Genomic DNA, 19,463 nt, shown 5'->3' with positions numbered 1-19,463 from the left:
TCCATAGTAAATGCTCAATTAGAAACTGATGCCAGCAAAGTCCTGGCTCCTCTAGTCAGGGATGGGACAGGGGAAGGGGCAAAGCTTACCCGAATCCAGCTGAGGCTCTGATAATCGTAGAGGCTCTCATACTGACATGCCAGCTCCCTGCATAGTGGGATCCCAAACTCCCAGCTCTATGTCAGAAATAAGAACAGGGACAGGGCTTTAGCACCTCAAGCATCCTCAGAATAGCCTAAGTCTATACTGAATACATTAGAGGTCACAACAAAAGGCCTCCTGCTAGCTCCAACTCATATGTCACAAAGAACATATGCCTCAAAACCAATTTGAGGCCAGGCGTGGTAGCTCACACCTACAATCCCAGCACTTTGGGAGGCTGAGGTGAGAGGATTGGTTGAGGCCAGAAGTTTAAGACAAACCTGAGTAACATAGTGGGACCCAGTATCTACAAAAAAATAAAATTGGCCAAGTGTGGTGACCAGTGCCTAGTCTCAGCTACTTGGGAGGCTGAGGCAGAAAGATCGCAGAGCGCAGGAGTTTGAGGTTATAGTGAGCTATGATGATGCCACTGTACTCTACCTTGCGCAATAGAGTGAGACTCTATCTCAAAAAACAAAAACAAAAACAAAAAACCAAAAATAACAACAACAATGAAAACACCCAACAACACAGTGGCTTTCTAGCTCTAGTACAACTTCCAAGTCTCTGCTCAAATGCCTCTACCTCGAAGAGGCCTTCTCTGACTACTCTGTTAAGAACAGGAACTTCCCTGTCCATTTCTGTTCTGGTACTCTGAAGTTATCTTAGTTTTAAAAAATTATTAGTTTTTTTGTTATATTAGTCATTTTTTCTTTATTTCAGCATATTATGGGTGTACAAATGTTAAGGTTAAGTATATTGCCCTTGCCCTCCACCTCGAGTCAGAGCCTCAAGCTCTGACAATGCGCATCTCACTCATTACATATGTAGATACCCGTCCCCTCCTCCCACCTCCCATCCGCATGATGTCCAATAAATGTTATTCCTAGATAACACTACACTTAGGTGTCGATCAGTGAACCCAATTTGCTCGTAAGTACATGTGGTGCTTATTTTTCCATTCTTGGGATACTTCACTTAGGAGAATGGGTTCCAGCTCTACCCAGGAAAATACAAGAAGTGCTATATCATTGTTTCTTATAGCTGAATAGTACTCCATGGTATACATATACCACATTTTATTAATCCACTGATGTATTGATGGGCACTTAGGTTGTTTCCACATCTTTGCAATTGTGAATTGTGCTGCTATAAACATTAAAGTGCAGATGTCTTTTTACAGAGTGTCTTTTGTTCTTTTGGGTAAATGCCCAGTAATGGGATTACTAGATCAAATTACTAGATTACTAGATTACGAGATCTACTTGTATCGCTTTAAGGTATCTCCATATTGCTTTCCACAGAGGTTGAATTAGTATCCAGTCCCACCAGCAATGTAGGAATGTTCCTATCTCTCCACATCCACACCAATATTTATTGTTTGGGGACTTTATTGCCCATGCCTCCCCTCCCCCCTCGAGTCAAAGGGGGGACCATCCTCCAAACGTTGCATATCTCACTCATTGTGTTTGTATATACCCATCCCCTCCTCTCCCCTCCCACCTGCCCAACACCCGATAAATGTTATTCCTGTATGTTCACTGAGGTGTTGATCCGTTAATACCAATTGTTGGTGAGTACATGTGGTACTTGTTTTTTCATTCTGGAGATATTTCACTTAGTAGAATGGGTTCCAGCTCTATCCAGGAAAATACAGGATATGCTATATCACCATTGTTTCTTAGAGCTGAATAGTACTCCATGGTATACATATACCATATTTTATTAATCCACTCATGAATTGATGGGCACTTGGGTTGTTTCCACAAATTTGCAATTGTGAATTGTGCTGCTATAAACGTTTATTCAAGTGCAGGTGTCTTTTTCATAAAGTGGCTTTTGATCTTCTGGGTAGATGCCCAGTAGTGGAATTGCTGGATCAAATGGTAGATCTGCTTGTATCACTTTGAGGTATCTCCATATTGCTTTCCATAGAGGTTGAAGTAGTTTGCAGTCCCACCAGCAGTGTAGGAGTGTTCCCATCTCTCTGTATCCAGGCCAACATTTATTGTTTGGGGACTTTTTGATAAAGGCCATTCTCACTGGAGTTAAGTGATATCTCACTGTGGTTTTGATTTGCATTTCCCTGATGATTAGAGATGTTGAGCATTTTTTCATGTTTGTTGGCCATTATTCTGTCTTCTTCTGAAAAGTTTCTGTTCATGTCCTTAGCCTACTTTTTGATAGGGTTGTTTGATTTTTTCTCACTGATTTTCCTGAGTTCTAAATAGATTCTAGTTATCAGCCCCTTATTGGATATGTAGCATGTGAAAATTTTCTCCCATTCTGTAGGTTGTCAGTTTGTCTCATGACAGTTTCTTTGGCTGTGCAGAAGCTTTTTAGTTTGATCAGGTCCCATTTATTTATTTTAGTTGTTTATGTGATTGCCCTTGGGGTCTTCTTCATAAATTCTTTGCTTAGGCCAATGTCTAGAAGAGTATTTCCAACGTTTTTCTAATTCTAATAGTTTCACGCCTTAGGTTTAAGTCTAAGTTGAGTTGATTTTTGTGAGAGGTGAAAGGTGTGGATCCTGCTTCAGTCTTCTACATGTGGCTATCCAGTTTTCCCAGCACCATTTATTGAATAAGGATTATTTTCCCCACTGTATGTTTTTGTCTGATTGTCAAAGATTAGATGGCTATATGAGGATTTTTTTATATCTGGGTTCTCAGTTCTGTTCCACTGGTCAATATCCCTATTCTTGTGCCAGTGTCAAGATGATTTAATTACTATAGCCTAGTACTATAGTTTGAAATCTGGCAAATCCATACCTCCCATTTTGTTTTATTGCCTAGAATTGCTTTTACTATACAAGGTCTTCTCTGGTTCCATATGAAGTGTAAAATTATTTTTCCTATATCTGTGAAAAATGATGTTGGTATTTTAATAGGGATTGTATTGAATCTGTAGATCACTTTGGGTAGTATAGACATTTTAACAATGTTGATTTCTGCCAACCCATGAGCATGGTATGGTTTTCCACCTGTTTATGTCCTCTGTTGTTTCCTTCCTTAGTGTTTCATAGTTCTCCCAGTAGAGGTCTTTTACTTCCTTAGTTAAATATATTGCTAGGTACTTTATTTTCTTTGTTGCTATTGTGAAGGGTACTGAGTATTTGATTTGGTTCTCAATTTGACTGTTATTGGCATATATTAATGCCTCTGATTTGTGTATATTGATTTTGTATCCTGGGACTTTACTAAATTCATTTATCAATTCCAGGAGTCTCTTAGTTGAATCCCTGGGGTTTTCTAAACATATCATATCATCGGCAAAGAGTGAGAGTTTGATCTCTTCTGTCCCCATTTGGATGCCTTTAATTCCACTCTCTTGTCTGATTGCTATAGCCAGGACTTCCAGCACTATGTTGAATAGAAGTGGAGATAGTGAGCAACCTTGTCTTGCTCCAGTTCTAAGTGGGAATGCTTTCAATTTTTCCCCATTAAGTATGATGTTGGCTGTGGGTCTGTCATATATGCCTTGTATCATTTTTAGGTAAGCCCCATCTATGCCTATTTTGTTGAGCATTCTTATCATAAAAGGGTGTTGAATTTTGTCAAATGATTTTTCTGCATCTATTGAAAGGATCATATGGTCTTTGCTTTTGCTTCTGTTTCTGTGGTGAATTATATTTATAGATTTGCATATGTTGAATCATCCTTGCATCTCTGGGATGAAGCCCACTTAGTCATGATGGATTATTTTCATTTTCATTTTTTTTTTTGAGACAGAGTGTCGCTTTGTTGCCCAGGCTACAGTGAGTGCCGTGGCATCAGCCTAGCTCACAGCAACCTCAAACTCCTGGGCTCAAGCAATCCTTCTTTGGGCTTCCACTTGCTTGGAATATTGATCTCTACCCTTTTACTTTTAGTCTATATGCATCCTTGCAGGTTAGATGTGTTTCCTGAAGGCAGCAGATACTTGGCCTGTATTTTCTTATCCATTCAGCCAGCCTATGTCTCTTGAGTGGAGAGTTTAAGCCATTCACATTTACTGAGACAGCTGATAGGTGGGGCAGGTTTCTGTTCATTCTGTTGGGTTGAACTTTGTTGCTTTGTTTTCTCTCTTGATCCATAGTGGTATCTAGGCTTTGATCTTTAGCATTTGTGTGGTTTTACATTCATGAGTGTTTATTGTGCTGATCTATGGGTAAGACTGTTTTCAGTACTTCTTGTAGGGCTGGTCTTGTCTTGATGAATTCTCTGAGACTTTGCTTATCTGAGAATGTCTTTATTTCTCCTTCATATACTAAGCTTAGTTTTGCAGGGAATAAGATTCTAGGCTGGGCATTGTTTTGTTTCAGAAGAGTAAGAATGGGGCCCAGTCTCTCCTTGCTTGTAAAGTCTCAATAGAGAAGTCTGGTGTTATTTGAATTGGCTTTCCGTTGTATGTTACTTGCTTCTTTCGTTGTACAGCTCTTAGAAGAGCCTCTTTAGTTGATATTTTGGTCAGTCTGATGACTGCATGTCGTGACATCTTCCTGTTTGCATTGAATCTCCCAGGGGTCCTCTGAGCTTCTTGAACTTGTATATCGAGATTTTTAGCAAGGCCTGGGAAATTTTCCTCTATTATATCTTCAAATAGCTTGTCCAACCCTTGAGTGTTGTCTTCTTCCTCTCCTGGTAACCCTATGACCCTCACATTAGGTTTCTTCACATAATCCCACATCTCTTGTAGGCTTTGCTCTTTTCTATTGTTTCTCTGCTCTATCTCTGTGACTGATTTATTTAATTGGAGGGTGTTATCTTCAATCTGTGAGATTCTCTCTTCTGTTTGATCTATCCTGTTCTTGAGACTTTCCACTGTATTTTTTAGTTTCCTGAATTGATTCTTCATTTCCAGGAGTTCAGTTAAACTTTTCTTCATTGTGTCGATTTCTTTAGTGTACTTTTGTTTCAGGTCCTGGAGGCTTTTTGGTTTCTTTATGTGGTTAGTGAGTTGTTCTTGCAGGTCGTTGAATTTTCCTATGATCCATATTCAAAATTCGTCTTCTGTCATTTTGGTTGCCTGATTTTGGTTGGTGTCTGTTTCTAGGGGGCTGGTGCTCCTCTTTGGGGGTGTGTTTTCCCCCAAAGAGTGTCTGGTTCTTCATATTTCCAGAGTTCCTTCGCTGTTTTCTTCCCATGTTGATCAGTTGTTGTTTCTTTCCTTTAGGTTTTCGTTTGGGTATTCTCACGCCTTGTTTAGTTTCTGAGCCAGTAGGTGGTGTCTGTGGGTGAGATTTGACCACTCCCTGTATAAGTCAGTAGGTGCCGTGAAAAGGGTGTGCAGGATGCCGTCCCTGTCAGTAGGTGGCGCTTGCTTGGAGGAACAGGCTACTCTGTTGTTTTTGTGTCCTGTTATCAGCTCTTGTTCCTATAGAGAGGCACTCTAGTGCCTGAGGTGGTGGGTGGGGCCCTGGGACTTCCAGGTGTGTCCTTTTCTCCCCCTCAGGGAGGGCTGGTCTAGGAGAGAGTCTGGGTGGAGCTGGGTTGGGTAAGCCTGCCCTCAGGCACCACCAATGTCATTAGCAGGGGTCAAAGTTCTGTTCTCTGCTTCCAGGCAAAGGTGTCAGGGAGGGGCTGGAATGGCCCCGCTCAGTCAGAAAGTCTGGATGTGGGGGTGGGGCTGTCTGAGACCCACAGTCTGGAGCGGGCCTGGCTTCTTTCCACCCTCCCCAATTTTGCAGCTACTCCTGGGCCTCTCCCAGCAGGGTGGACCTCACCCCACCGGGCCTCCCCGACTGTGATGTCGGCGGGGAGGTTCCCTGAGTAGGAAAGCCACCAGGGCTGGGCACACGGCCTCCCTTTGGGAGGAGGGTTGCCCTCTAGGATGCTGATCTGCTCCTGAAGGCACACACACCTCAGTAGGCTGTTCATGTATATCTCTTCTGTGCCCCGGGCAATGCGAGACCTCGGTGCACGGGATCTGGTCTGCAGGTCTGACCTCTGGGCCCCAGAGTTCAAACTATATCCCCACTAGGGAGAGGAGTGCCAGTCCCAATTCACCACGGGGAGCCCAAGCTGGGTCTATGTCTCTCAGCCTCAAGGTCTGCCCCGTTCTCCTGGGATCACTGTGCCAGCAGCACCTGGGAGGGCTGGCGGGTAGGGAGCTCACAGCCTGAGTTCCCCTCAGTCAGCTGTAAGGTCTCAAAAGGGAAGGTCCTGTTTCCTGGAGGTGCCTCCAGCTGGTGGCTGTATTGTCCCTCTGGGCAGCACGGGTAGGGTCGGCGGAGGGGAGAATGAGGTAATATGGCGCCTGCCGCGCGGCTTGGGACTGTGCACACAGAGGTGCCCAGAGGGATTTGGGAGTCTGGTGCCGCGTCCGCTACTGGCTTACTGCTCACTGGCAGCGGCCGTCACTGGGCTGGTGTCTGCAGGTCTCTCCACCCGCTGGGGAGCCCACCAGCAGTCCGAGATGTAAGGGAGGGGAAACTTGGCTGAGCCACCTACACTTCCCGTTGGTCTCCAGGCTGCTCCAGCGGTCTCAGCTTCCAGTTCTCCTCTGCAACGTCTTCCCGTGGAGTCTCCCGTGGTCTCAGGTACCCCTCCTTCCGTCCCTTGTCCAATGTATGCTCATCTTCTTTCTTCTAATTTCTGCTAGAATCTGCCTTTTCTGAAGAGACACTCTGTCTGGTGGTGTTTCATGTCTGCTATCTTAATTCCAGAGACCGATTTCTCTGTTTCTTGAGACAGAGTGTCACTCTGTTGCCCTGGCTATAGTGTGGTAGCGTCAGCCTAGCTGATAGAGACCTCAAACTCCTGGGCTCAAGCAATCCTCCTGCCTAAGCCTCCCAAGTAGCTGGGACTACACACATGCGCCACCATGCCCGGCTAATTTTTTTATATATTTTTAGTTGGCCAATTAATTTCATTCTATTTTTAGTAGAGATGGGGTCTTGTTCTTGCTCAGGCTGCTTTTGAACTCCTGACCTCGAGCGATCAGCCCGTCTTGGCCTCCCAGAGTGCTAGGATTACAGCAATGAGCCACCACACCCAGCCTAGAGGTTTCTCTTTTCTGCCTTTCTTTAGTCTAGCCAAAGGCATGTCAATTGTGTTTATTTTTTCAAAGAACCAACTTTTTGTTTTATTAATCTTCCATATAGTTTTCTTGTCAATTTCATTTAGTTCTGATTTGATCTTGTTAGTTTTACTTCTGCTGGATTTGGGGTCAGTCTGTTCTTCTTTTTCTAGCACTTTGAGTCGATTAATTAGGTTGTTTATTTGTGATCTTTCTGTCTTTTGGATATAGGCGTTTATGGAAATAAACTTTCCTCTCGGGACTGCTTTAGCCATGTCCCACAGATTTTTTTTTCCTTTTGTGCCCCTTCCCCCCCTTTTATTTCATCATAATATGGGGGTATAAATATTGTTAGGGTTACATATATTGCCCCTGCCACTCCTCCTTCCCCCCATGTGCCAGAGATTCAAGCCTGTCTAATTCCCATGTGGTGCACACCGCACAGGTTATGTAAGTATACACCCTTCTCCTCCTCCCCCTTCCCACCTGCCTACCACCCTGTAAAAGGTTTTGTTTTTTTTTTTTGTATGTTTGTTTTTTTTGATAACTTGTGTCTCCTTTGTCATTTAGTTCAAATAATTTTTTTATTTCCATCTTGATTTCTTCATTTATGATGTAATCATTCAGAAGGTGGTTTAATTTTCATGATTTTGTGTAGGAATGAGAGTTTCTGTTCGGGTTGATTTATACTTTTATTCCACTGTGATCTGAAAAGATATATGGTATAATTTCTATTTAAAAAAATGTTTTGAGACATACTTTGTGTCCTAGGATATGGTCAATCTTAGAGAATGTCCCATGAACTGATGAGAATGTACAGTCGTTTTTCGGGTAGAATGTTCTGTAAATGTCAGTCAGGCCCAATTGTTCTAGAGTTCTATTTAAATCCATTATTTCTTTATTATTTTTCTGTTTGGAGGATCTATCCTGTGCTGTCAGTGGGGTGTTGAAATCTCTGGCTATTCTGGAGTTGCTGTTTATCAATTTGTTTAGACTAAAAATTTGCTTTATGAATCTGGGTGCACCTAAGCTGGGTGCATACGTATTTAAAATTGTTATGTCTTCTTGTTGAACTGTACCCTTCACCATTATATAATGACCCTCTGTCTTTCTTTACTTTTGTTGGTTTAAAAACTAGGTTATCTGAAATCAAAACTGCCACACCAGCCTTCTTTTGGCTTCCGTTTGCTTGAAATACTGATCTCCACCCCTTTACCTTTAGTGTATATGCAGGTTAGGTGTGTTTGCTGAAGACAGCAGATACTTGGCTTGCATTTTTTTTAATCCATTCGGCCAGCCTATGTCTCCTGAGTGGGAAGTTTAAGCTGTTGACATTTACTGAGAGAACTGATAGGTGGGGCAAAATTCTGTTCTTCCTGTTGGGTTGAACTTTGTTGCTTTGTTTTATCTCTTGAGCCATTGTGGTATCTGGCCTTTAATTTTTAGCTTTTGAGTGGTTTTGTTGTATTAGTTTTGGTTAGATAAAAACTGCATGGGAGGGGTGTAGGTACCCTATTTATTTACTTTATCCTTACAGCCTAGAACAATTCTAGGCATGTGTAAGAAGCTCAATAAAGATTTATTTAATGAGTTAATGAAAGAGTTATATTATAAATTCAGATCATATAAGCTCGGAAACAAGTATGTAAACCAGGAAGAAAGTGTCTACCCAGGGACTTGGTAGTAGGTCTGACAATTTCCTTTATGGAAAAATTTAACCTTAAATTAGGCTTTAGATGATCTCTGCCTAGTCAGATCCCAGACTATTTCTGTGGTATGGCTCCTATTATGCAGAAGTCTCTCCAATAAGTGGACCTTCTTAAGAGGCAATATTGTCCATTTCTTCCTTTTAAAAAAATATAGTGTTTTCTCTCTTTTGCTTGATTGGGAATCATTAGTTTACTTGACATTTTACCCAGGCTATTCTCCCCAACTCTAAATACTAATAAAAACATATTTTTTTATTATATGAAATTTCAAGCATACAAAAAAATAAAGAGAATAGAAGAATAAACCCCTAGGTACCCATCATCCAGCCTCAACAATAACCAACTCATGGACTCTTGTATCATTCATACCCCATCCACTGACTCTTCCCTATAGTCCTTGAAGCAAATCTCAGGTATGATATAATTTCACCAATAAATATTTCAGTATGAATCTTTAAATCATAAAGAAATATATTTTTAAAATTACTATTTGAAATAGCATCAGGGAGAAGGACAATACTTTCATTTGGGATTGTGTTTCTCAGAAAGAGCATATTATTTCTGTCCTTTGAATAAATTAATACCATATGGATTGAAACTGTATGACCAATTAAAAAGATTGAAACAAACCAAAAATATTTTTAAATGGACTTCTTCTCCTTGCCCTAATATAATACAATGCCTCTACCTCAAAGAGCTAGAAAACATCTTATACCCTCACACTACAGCTTTCAAGGGGGCACATGTCAGTCCTGTCTCTGGTTCCAAATGCTGCTTGGGCAGGTTTTAGCCAAGGACTTGCAACAGAGTCTGCCTGGCAGGCAGCTCCACAGGAGCTGGCTGAGCAACTGAGCTGTGTAGACTTCTGGCCAGCCTGTCAAGAGCCACCCCTTGGGAGACTGCTCATTTAGGTGATGCTGACCCCATGGGGGGCTTAAAGGCACCCTGCCTGCTGACAGTAACTTCCAATAAAACAGGTCTTCTTATCCTTTGGGATCAATGCTCATCTGTCTTGCTGGCATCTCTATCCCACATTGTAATCCTGATGCTCCACAGTGCCTCCCCCAATTAACTTTAGAGTGAGCCAGAACCAAGAGTTTCAAGACACTCTGCCAGCATCAAGGGATGTGCTGGAACATTGGTGGGTCTGGGGGCTTGACAGCTATCTCTCTACACAGGTAAGGAATAAACTGCAGGTACAATGCATCCCCATCTACATCTTTTCCGTTGGTTTCCCTCCTTCAGGCAGGAGGAAAAGCTAACCCTAAAACTCCTTACCAGGTGTCTGAAATCCAATCACTTCTACCAGCTCTAGTAGATGTGTGCTTTTACGTGTCCTTGTTGTCTTCTCACAGGGATGGCACAAAAAGTTATATTGACTTAGGGGTTACTCTTTTTAAAAAATATTTTTGTAGAGATAGGGTCTCGCTATGTTGCTCAGAATGGTCTTGAACTGCTGACCTCAAGTGATCCTCCTGCCTTGGCCTCCCAAAGTGCTAGGATTATAGGCATGAGCCACCATGCCCAGCCTTAGGGTTCATTCTAATCAAACAGCAAAAGAAAGGAAAGTCCTGGTTCTCCAGTTTGGCAGTCTTCATACCTCTGTTTACACATTACATATTAGAAATAAGTCATTTCTTCAAATCAATGGGGGCTATAGTGAACCTTTAAGCAGGAGAGCCCCAGCCCACTCTGACAGTGGGGGCTGGTCTAGCTTTGAGGGTCCAACAGATGAACAGGGACTAGAGGCCTCTGTTTGGCTTTCCCTCCTGTCTGCTCCCTCTGCCTGGGGTTGAAGGACCAGCAACCATCTTTACACCTTCCCTTCCTTCTCTCAACTCTCACTCTGCCACACTTTGTCTCTTTGGAGTTTATCTTTCTCCTTGTCTGGCCTGGAAGAAATGACTTTTCATGGGCTGAAGTCCAGTCCACCTTGGAGTGGTTCTTAGGTTAACCACCTCACTAGTGAAGAGTATGGCCCAGGGCTTGACTGTGATCATCAGTCATTGGCCATGGCTAATCCTCTTGAGTACCCAGGAAATAAACATGGGACAAAAGGAGACTGGGTTGTCTTAAGGCAGACAGCAGAGATGCTGGGAGTGTGTAGAAGAAAAGTCAAGAGGGAATGGGCTTGTGAGGCAGGGTGTGCTGGCAGTGCTGATGGCTAGAAACCCTTTACCTGCCTCTCCCCCTGAGTCTTTTCCTTTTCTGCCCTCCTCTTGTTGCCAAGGTGGCTTTTCTTTGGGCACCAAGTATCCCTGCTCCACAGGAGCATTTTTCCTACAGCAGTCAGGTTTTGCTTTTCTGGAGCCATTAAAAAAACCCTGAATGCTTTCAGGAAGAATTGGTTAGCCTCACCTACTGGTTTCATCAGGAGCTGAGGCACAGGAATAGAGGAGGTGTACCTTCTATATGAGCCTAAGAGAATGGATCTGATAAATGCCCTTTGAGGATGAGCTCTTAGAAGGGCTCACTGGGTGGTCTGAACTCAGCACAGACACTGCTCTTCAGCAACTCACAGCAAAGGTAGGGTTTCTGGAAGGAGTGGGGAGATCCCCAAGAAGGTGGCCTGTGGAGACTCCTAGTCATTCTCTCCTTCCTGCCCATCTACAATACTCAGGCAGGTTTTGTGTTTCATTCTCTAGCCTATTACAGTTTAATCCTGCTTTTCTATGCACTACTACAGTATCAGATGAAGAAAGGACTAACTCTCTACTCTGTACTCTATGGCCATGGAAATAAAAGAGGAAAATCAATATACTAAAAAAGCACTCATGCACTGACACCATGCTAAGCTATTTCCTCTGAGCTGGAAGGGCTTGCTGGGCATGTGAGTGAGTGGCAGCTCCAGGATGGCTAAGTGCCAGGAAGACAGGCCTAAAACTGTGCCAGTGAAGGGCCCCTAAGTCAGGCCCCAGACCAGCAAGGGGAGGAGGCTTTGGGTCAGCACTGTGGATTAGTCCCTTAGGCTGGCTAATAACTGAACATGGGCCTCTCCTCTTAAATAGGTTCCATGACAGTTGTGATTTTGGAAAAGTTCTTGCTTACCAGTGTATTCTCTGCATGAGTGAAGGTTTTCTGAGTCTCCTATGTTATATAAAACTGAAGAACGTCTTCTAATTTATGGGCAAAAGCCATTAATGTTTAAATCTCTCTTTTGGATGAAAAGCTCATTAAAAAAACATATTCCATTCATTTAAGTCAGGAGCTGAGCCACAACAATTCCTTGAATGACTCTATTTCAGCTTTTTAAAATGTGCTCAAAGCTGAGTAATGAGAGAATGGCTTCAATGAGTTATATATACTCCCAGGCTTTCCAGTGCATGGGCCACACCCAACAGTAGGTGGTCAAAGGGCCCCATGAAGAGTTCTCCCAGAGATTGGAGCAAAATGGCTGCGAAGCCCCAAGAAGGCCTAAACCAGCACTGACAATGCTGCCAACCCCAGAAAACCTAGTTTGATGGAGAATAACCCCAATATAAGAGAATCCCAGGCTGTGTTGTAGGGAAGGAAAATCTAAGACAAGAACATGTACCAGCAAGAGGCAGTACAGGCCTTCTTTGGCTATGGTTAAAATCCATTCATTTTTACCACTCACATTTTCTATGGCAGCAGATTACAAAGCCACATCAATTCTTTAAGTAGATCTAATGAAAACAAATGGTTCCCAGAAGCCCTTGCTGTGGGAGCATTAACACCTATAAATGTTAATGCTCCTACAAAGCTGGGGTGTAGGGTAGTTTCTGACACCTCCAATCTTGAATTGGGCTTTCAAAGCACAGAAATAGGCAGCTGTTTTTTTCTTCCCCCAGAGAAAATCATGTTGCTTCCAAATTTGATGCACCTACATGGGCACCCACCCACTCACCACCCCACATACCATTCTGCAGCTGCTGCCAACCCTATGGTGTCGAGATGCCATGCATCACAGGAGCTGGGGGGCTGAAAGGCTTGCCTAATGACACCTACCTTTCCTTTGTTGAAGTAGTGAATGATCTTCCGGCACAGTCCCTCTTTCCGCTGCCACTCTGTCTGGGATGGGTAGTGGAGGAATTCCCGCAGTGGCCGATCCTCCCACTGCAGCAGCTCACAGTACAGGAGCAGCGTGAATGCAGCCTCTGTGGGGACAGGCAGCATGCAGGTCCAGGGGCTTCCCCTCAAAGGCCTAGGAGCAGCCTGATGCCAGGGGACTGGGCTGAGCAGAATGCCAGGGCAAGTTGTGTATAGCCCAGGTCAGAGACATTAGATACCAAAGATGAGGGGCTGCCCAGCAAGCCAATAACCCTTGGACAAGCATGAAGGAACCAAATATCCTGACAGATACCTTCTTCCCATGGCCTGGTCACTTGTTCTGGGCTCAAGATAAAGAATAAAAAATGACTCAGTTACCCAGAGTCTCTGCACAGGTTGCCTTGCTTTGGGAGATCCTGACACATCAGAGAGAGAGCTCTTGGGTTCCTTTTTGCTCAACTGGCTATAGCTTCCTTTCCAACCTTCTCAGGACCAGCTCTTAGGGGTAAGCACCAACCAAGGCTTCCCCTAAGCCAGTCTCAGTCTCAATGCTTCCAGCTCCATTGTCTGCCCTCAGCATGGCCCTGGGAATGGCCCTTTCCCCTCATCTCTACCATTTCTAAAAGAACAAAAGAGAAGGAGTGTGAATGGTAGTAATTACATCAATTACACCAGAGGCTCCGTTCATGGAGAAAAGTAAATTAATATTGGACGCAGAGTGAAGGCCTGGCAACATCTTACTGTGTGTGTGAAACAACTAGAGAGGGTTATGTAAAACAACAGCAGCTAAACACTGTGGCTCTCTAAATTCCAAGGGATAAGACACACTAATTATATCCACTGCTCAGGGTCCCTACTACACAGTTTTCTCTTTTCTGTTCTATTTGCTCATTCATAGTGGGAATCTTCTACTAGCAAGTTAATAAGTCCTAGCTTCTGCCCTGGATTTCAAGGCCATACTCAAACCTGCTGCTCATTTCTAACCATTTTTGACCCACTTCTAGTTTTAGTCAGGCCCACTTGCCTATGTCCATGCTTTATGCTCCTCCTCATCCTTGCCTGTCTGCCTGTCCCCTTATCACTGGAACCTCCTCCCCAGGGATACACATGCCTTCCCACAGGGTCCAGGGAGCCTTTTCTCTTTGGGAAAAGCTCTGTGGCACTCAGGGCCTCCCTTTATTGCTTAGGAAACCATGTGAAAAGTATTTTTCTTCCTGCCTATATTCTTTTGAGATGTCATTCCCAGAACCAAGCATTAGCATCATCTGTCTGTTCACATCCCTGACCTAGCTTCTTAGTCATGGCCCAGTCCTCTACGAGTTTAGCAAATGCGTCTACTGGTACATGGAATTTATCAGTCTTTTTCTTTACTGCCCTCTCATAAGGCTGGTGGGATCATGGGTGGAAATGGATGCAGAGAATGGGAGATTCAGCCCAGTCATTTTAGATTTAATTCTTGCCAAGCTGTGATATCAGAAAAGGTGGCATCTATGCTAAACTCTCTCTAACATCTAGAGATAAGGAGGGAGGAATCTCTGTTTTTACAAATCCATCTGATTCTAGTAATGTCTAGTAATGTTTATAGCTTGAATTTCCTGGTCTATCACACAAATTCAAGTCCTATGGCTTAAGGGCTAAGACATAGTAGCTAGTCACCACAGTGGAGAAGATGGCTATTTTGGGGGAACTATGGCACAAGGTGATCAGATAGAACACACATACACCCACACATCCTCCTAATTCAGAGTGGTTCTCAGTAAACAGTTGTGCCAAGCACTTTGCAGTGCTTTAAAATTTGTTCTAGTTAGAAAAGGCCATAGTAATAGATTAAGCAGTGGATATAATGAAAGGGGCCCTGTCTAGCCTGGCAAGAAGTCCGATGAACACTCTCCATACTCTCCACTGGAAACACAATGTGGGGCTGCTGTGCAGTTACAGGGGAAGAGCCTAGACTGTAAGGCAGGTCTGCCAGTGAGTTCTAGAAGTCCCAGGGTTAGGAGGATATTCTGTTGTGGCCTCACTTAGCTCTAGCTTTGATGGTCCTAAAAATTCCTCTGTTCATGAGGAGTGACAGTGAGCTTAGGATGCTCTGATCTGGTGCACCAGAATTTGGAGCTCACCTCTGAGGCCTCAGAGAGGTGGACATGGGGAAAGAGAGTGGAATAGTCTAAAGCAGTGGAGGACGTGGCCCAAAGGCACGAGTGGAAGTTCTGCCTGCTTTCTCTCTATCATGGGCCACAAAGGCATTGAGAGAAAGGAATGAGGTGAGGGTACAGCATGAGCCCCCAACATTCTGCTGAGATCTGGCAAGCACCAGCTTAGAGCCTTTCTCTGCCAGTGTGCATATCCCTTCAGTCTGTCCTCATGGGCAGGCATGGCTCTTCCCTCACCTGTGTAGTTTTCAGCCTGCAAGTGCATGTCACAAAGCTTATGGATGTAACGGATATACATCTCTTCTTTGTTAATCTCAGATTTGTAAAAGTTCTGTAAGAGAGAGAAGGAAAAACACATAAAGATGAGAGTGTCTGCTACCTCAGACACCTGTGGAAGATATACTTGAGCTCTAGACAGCTGGCCGAAGTCATTAGGGTGCTGGGCATGAGGGAGAGGGTGGGTCCTAGAAGCAGACAGCACCAGAAAGGGAAAGGACCAGCCAGAACAAACACCCGCTATGGGCAGAACCACTGGCAGGTCTGTGGGAGACTTGGGTAGTGCGGAAGACAAAGAGCATCAGGGCAGATCAGGGATCAGGGCACACTGTGAATCAGGGTATGTCAGGTTGGTGAACCTTGCCAAGAGACCAGGCTAGAGTTCTACCAAAATAGAATCCATTTCATTCCTTTCCCAAGTAGAAATGTGCCTGAGGAGGTGCAGGCTTCCACGACACTAGTAACAGAGCTGATGTCCTGACGTAAACCCTTCGGCCTGTAGCCATGTACTGTAGAAAGGCCAAGCCAATTACAGTGCAGGACAGAAATCATCCAACTAGGCAGACAGGAGGGAGAGCCCATGTCCTCTCACCATCAGGTTAACAGTACAGCCGATCTTCTTATTCTCTGTTTCCTCTCCTTTCATGCAGTCCCTGTAAGACAGAGTACAGGTGAGCACCCACAATATGAAGTGGTGCCCGAGACCACACACAAAACTGCAGTATCACTGGGGTATTAACATGACCAAACCCCAGATTAGAATGCCCTCCAAAAGGAACTGTTTCCATAGATGAGGACTATACTGTGAGCTCTCTCTGAGCTGCAGACCCACTCCTAGGGCTTGAAGATCTCTGGTCCACTGAGCCCCTTGTTCTGGTGGCAGAGAGCAGAGCTCACATCTGGGTATTAAGTGGCATCTACCAATGTCCTTGGCACAGAGGGTGTGACAGTTAAGTAGAAGACCAAATCCTTGAGTTCTCATAAAGGGAGGCACAGAGCTCTCCTTAAAGTTAAAGCGCACATTTCATTTTGTGGGACAGTGCTAAATACAAGCCAAGACCCTCCACTTCAGGACTCTGTGGCCACAGCAACCACAGGATGGCTGACATGTTCACCAGCCACTCAGCATTTCTCTGTATAGTCTCCTTCCTGCGTACTAGTCTTTGGAATCATCTCTCATCAGAAGCAGCAGATCTGGTGTTTCTTTCTGGTCAGAGGCAGCTTCAGGCAGGACTGAACTGCATTTATACCCAGGAGGGTCTGGGTGTAGGAGGGGGCAGGATTGACCTGCGAGAGACAGGACAATAGGAACACTGAGAATAGATCCTTCCCAAGGTAGAGAGAGGGATAGTGAAAGCCGATTTCCTTTGGGAAAGAGCAGAGGCCCAGCACAAGGAGATAAAAGAAAATAAGAACTAGACTAGTGACTCCAGCAAGATGCCTCCTATACACACAGCCAGCCAGAGTCCCATGTGCCTGTTGTGTCTTCTTCCATGGCACTCTCACAGTGCTCTGGAGAAGATCTAGTCCTTAGTGCTGCTGTGTGTTAGCAGTTCTGGGGAAAAGCTGCAGAAGGGAATTTATATACACCTCTAGGGTCAGGGTAGAGAGTGTGTCTTGGCTTTGTTCCACTGACAGGCACGGGGCCCAGTGAGGAGCAGTAGAGTCCTAGGCCAAGTCACTGAGACTCTGGATGGTCATTTGACAAACCCTGTTTTCACCACCTCCCCAGTATACAGAGGGAGGGCTCTGAGGTGCCTTATTTGAAAGAAAGGGAAACTAAAAATCCATACCACTCCCAAGGTCTTCTGCAAAGCCAAATGTCCTTCTTCCTATTGGAGGTCTACTGTTGACCTCCTATTGGAGGTCTAGGCCCTCATTTCTGGGGTTTGCCTTATCGGCACATTCACCCCACAAGACATTTGGTTTCTATGTTGCCAGACATGAGGGTCCTAAATGTCTCTCTACAGAACCTGTCATTTAGTGCTAGCAGGGTCAGGAAATTGCTATGACTTTTCTGGAGGAGTGAGCAAGGGACAGATGGCCAACTTGTTCCAAGCAACCCACAAAGTGACAGGAGGCATCTGTCTCCGCAATAAGTTGGCCCCATGGAGGGCAGTGAGATCTTACCTAGGCACCTTGCCTTTTAGTGGCTTGTATTTTCTTGTTTTAAAAATTATTTATTTATATATTTATTTATTTTTACAGACTCTCACTTTGTTGCTCAGGCTGGAGTGTAGTGGTGTGATTGAGTTGAACCTTGAACTCCTGGGCTCAAGTGATCCTCCCATCTCAGCCTCCTAAGTAACTGGGACTACAGGTACAAGCCACTGTGCCTGGCTAATTTTTAAATTTTTTTTAAGAGACAGCATCTTGCTATGTTGCCCAGGCTGGTCTTGAACTCCTGTCCTCAAGTGATCCTCCTGCCTTGGCCTTCCAAAGCTCTAGGATTATAAATATGAGCCACCACGCTCAACCCTAAAAGCTAAAGACATTAACACAAAAGTTGAAGAGGCATTCCTCCAAGTACCTAAAGTTTTGCTAGTCTAAAATTGAGTCCCATACTACAGGTCATTTTAAAGTACAAAAACCTAGTGAATATTTGTATCATCAACGTATATATCTTCTAAACTTTTATATCTTCTAAATGTTTATATCTTGTAAACTTTTACCAACTATTTTCTTAAGTTCTCATTGAAACTAAATTGCACTAGGGTAGAGGAAAAGATTTCCTTGGTTCCTCAATGGTCTTTCCAGCACGTTCATCAATCAATCATTATTTGCTGTGTACCTGCCAGGAGCCAGACCTCCATGCAGGGGACCAGGGAGATAAGGACAAGGTTCCTATCCTCAAGGAACTGGCTCTCTTCTGTCAGACAAGACAGTAAAGTGATAAATGATCATTATCCATGGTGCACAGAAAGCCAGGTAACCCCCTGGCTTGGGAAAACCTCCTTTATGGGGGTGAGTTGGAAGGCCACTCTTGGGACAGGACACAGCATACAGAGAAGTCTGAAAGGAAGATATGGGTGGTTGAGTGGTGACAATATGGATGAAGAGATAGGACATGGCTCTTTGTTTTTGTTTTTTTCTTTTTGAGTCAGGGTCTCACTCTGCTGCTTGGGCTAGAGTGCTGTGGCGTCATCACAGCTCACTGCAACCTCAAACTCCTTGGGTTCAAGTGATCTCCTGCAGGCATATGCCACCATGACTGGCTAATTTTTAAATTTTTTGTAGAGATGGGGTCTCACTATGCTACTCAGGCTGGTCTCAAACTCCTGGCCTCAAGTGATCTTCCCACCTTAGCCTCCCAAAGTGCTAGGATTACAGGCACAAGGGCATAAGCTCTTGAGTCAGCTAGATCTGGGTTCATAATCTAGCAATGGTACTTCCTACTTGTGTCTCCTCATGGATAAAAACAGTAAAGCTGCTTTTCAGGGATGCTTATGGGATTAGAGACAATGTATGCAGAGCACTCACATGGTAGATTTTCAACAGACAGGAGCCATCACAGACATCATGGTGTTTCCTTTCATGTTAAGGAGCAATAGTGGGAAGCTGGGGTACAGGGCATGAGTATAGGGGACAGCCACAACACAGAGCTGGAGAATTGGACAAAGGCCAGTTCATTAAAGGCCTCTGATGCCATATAAAAGACTTTGGACTTTGTTTTTTAGGACCACCATTGAGACAAGAAATGGAGAATGAAATAGGTTTGGGGCATAAGTTTGAGTTGCTTATAGAAGTTAGCTAAAGAAATCAGACAAGCAGCTAAAACTAGGCTTTGGAGCCTAAGAAATTAATTTCTGCTCTTTTTGGTAGGCCTCAGTGAATAAGGCCAACCTTAAGTAAATGTTGCAGTGAGGAGGAGGTACAGAGCTTTGCCCACCTTTCTTCTTGTCTGATGGCAGGTGCAGAAGAGGCTGAGAAGCTGGTGTGATCAAAGGAGTCCCGTGCTCTAAAAGGGGACCTCAAAAGGCCAGCTCTGACCTTATGAGACTCAGGAAAATGGGCCAAAGCTCACACAAGCATGGCTGTGCTACAGAAAGAAGGGATACTAGAGATGTGAGCACATATCTCAGGAATTCCATTTCCATTATCTTGGCCAGTGTATTGGACACCTGAGTCTTTTGCATAGCAGCATGTTCTACTTCAGCAGCAACTGGAGGTGGCC

At 44.2% G+C, this 19,463-nt stretch overlaps 1 protein-coding gene across 10 annotated transcripts in view; it reads right to left on the bottom strand.

The window, feature by feature from the left end:
* DOCK3 (dedicator of cytokinesis 3) overlaps window positions 1-19,463 on the bottom strand; it is a 599,374-nt gene that overhangs the window by 28,629 nt on the left and 551,282 nt on the right. For all 10 annotated transcript variants that reach the window (XM_012771410.3, XM_076008055.1, XM_076008080.1 and 7 more), the window contains 4 exons: window positions 15,882-15,942; window positions 15,251-15,344; window positions 12,819-12,967; window positions 90-176 (listed from right to left, as the gene is read on the bottom strand). In XM_012771410.3, coding sequence (XP_012626864.1) covers window positions 90-176; window positions 12,819-12,967; window positions 15,251-15,344; window positions 15,882-15,942 — 391 coding nt within the window. The remainder of the gene's footprint in view (window positions 1-89; window positions 177-12,818; window positions 12,968-15,250; window positions 15,345-15,881; window positions 15,943-19,463) is intronic.

This window comes from Microcebus murinus, chromosome 1 (genome assembly GCF_040939455.1).
Source record: "Microcebus murinus isolate Inina chromosome 1, M.murinus_Inina_mat1.0, whole genome shotgun sequence".
NCBI lineage: Eukaryota > Metazoa > Chordata > Mammalia > Primates > Cheirogaleidae > Microcebus > Microcebus murinus.
Note: the sequence above shows the minus strand (reverse complement) of the source record. Positions and strands in the feature narration are given on the sequence as shown.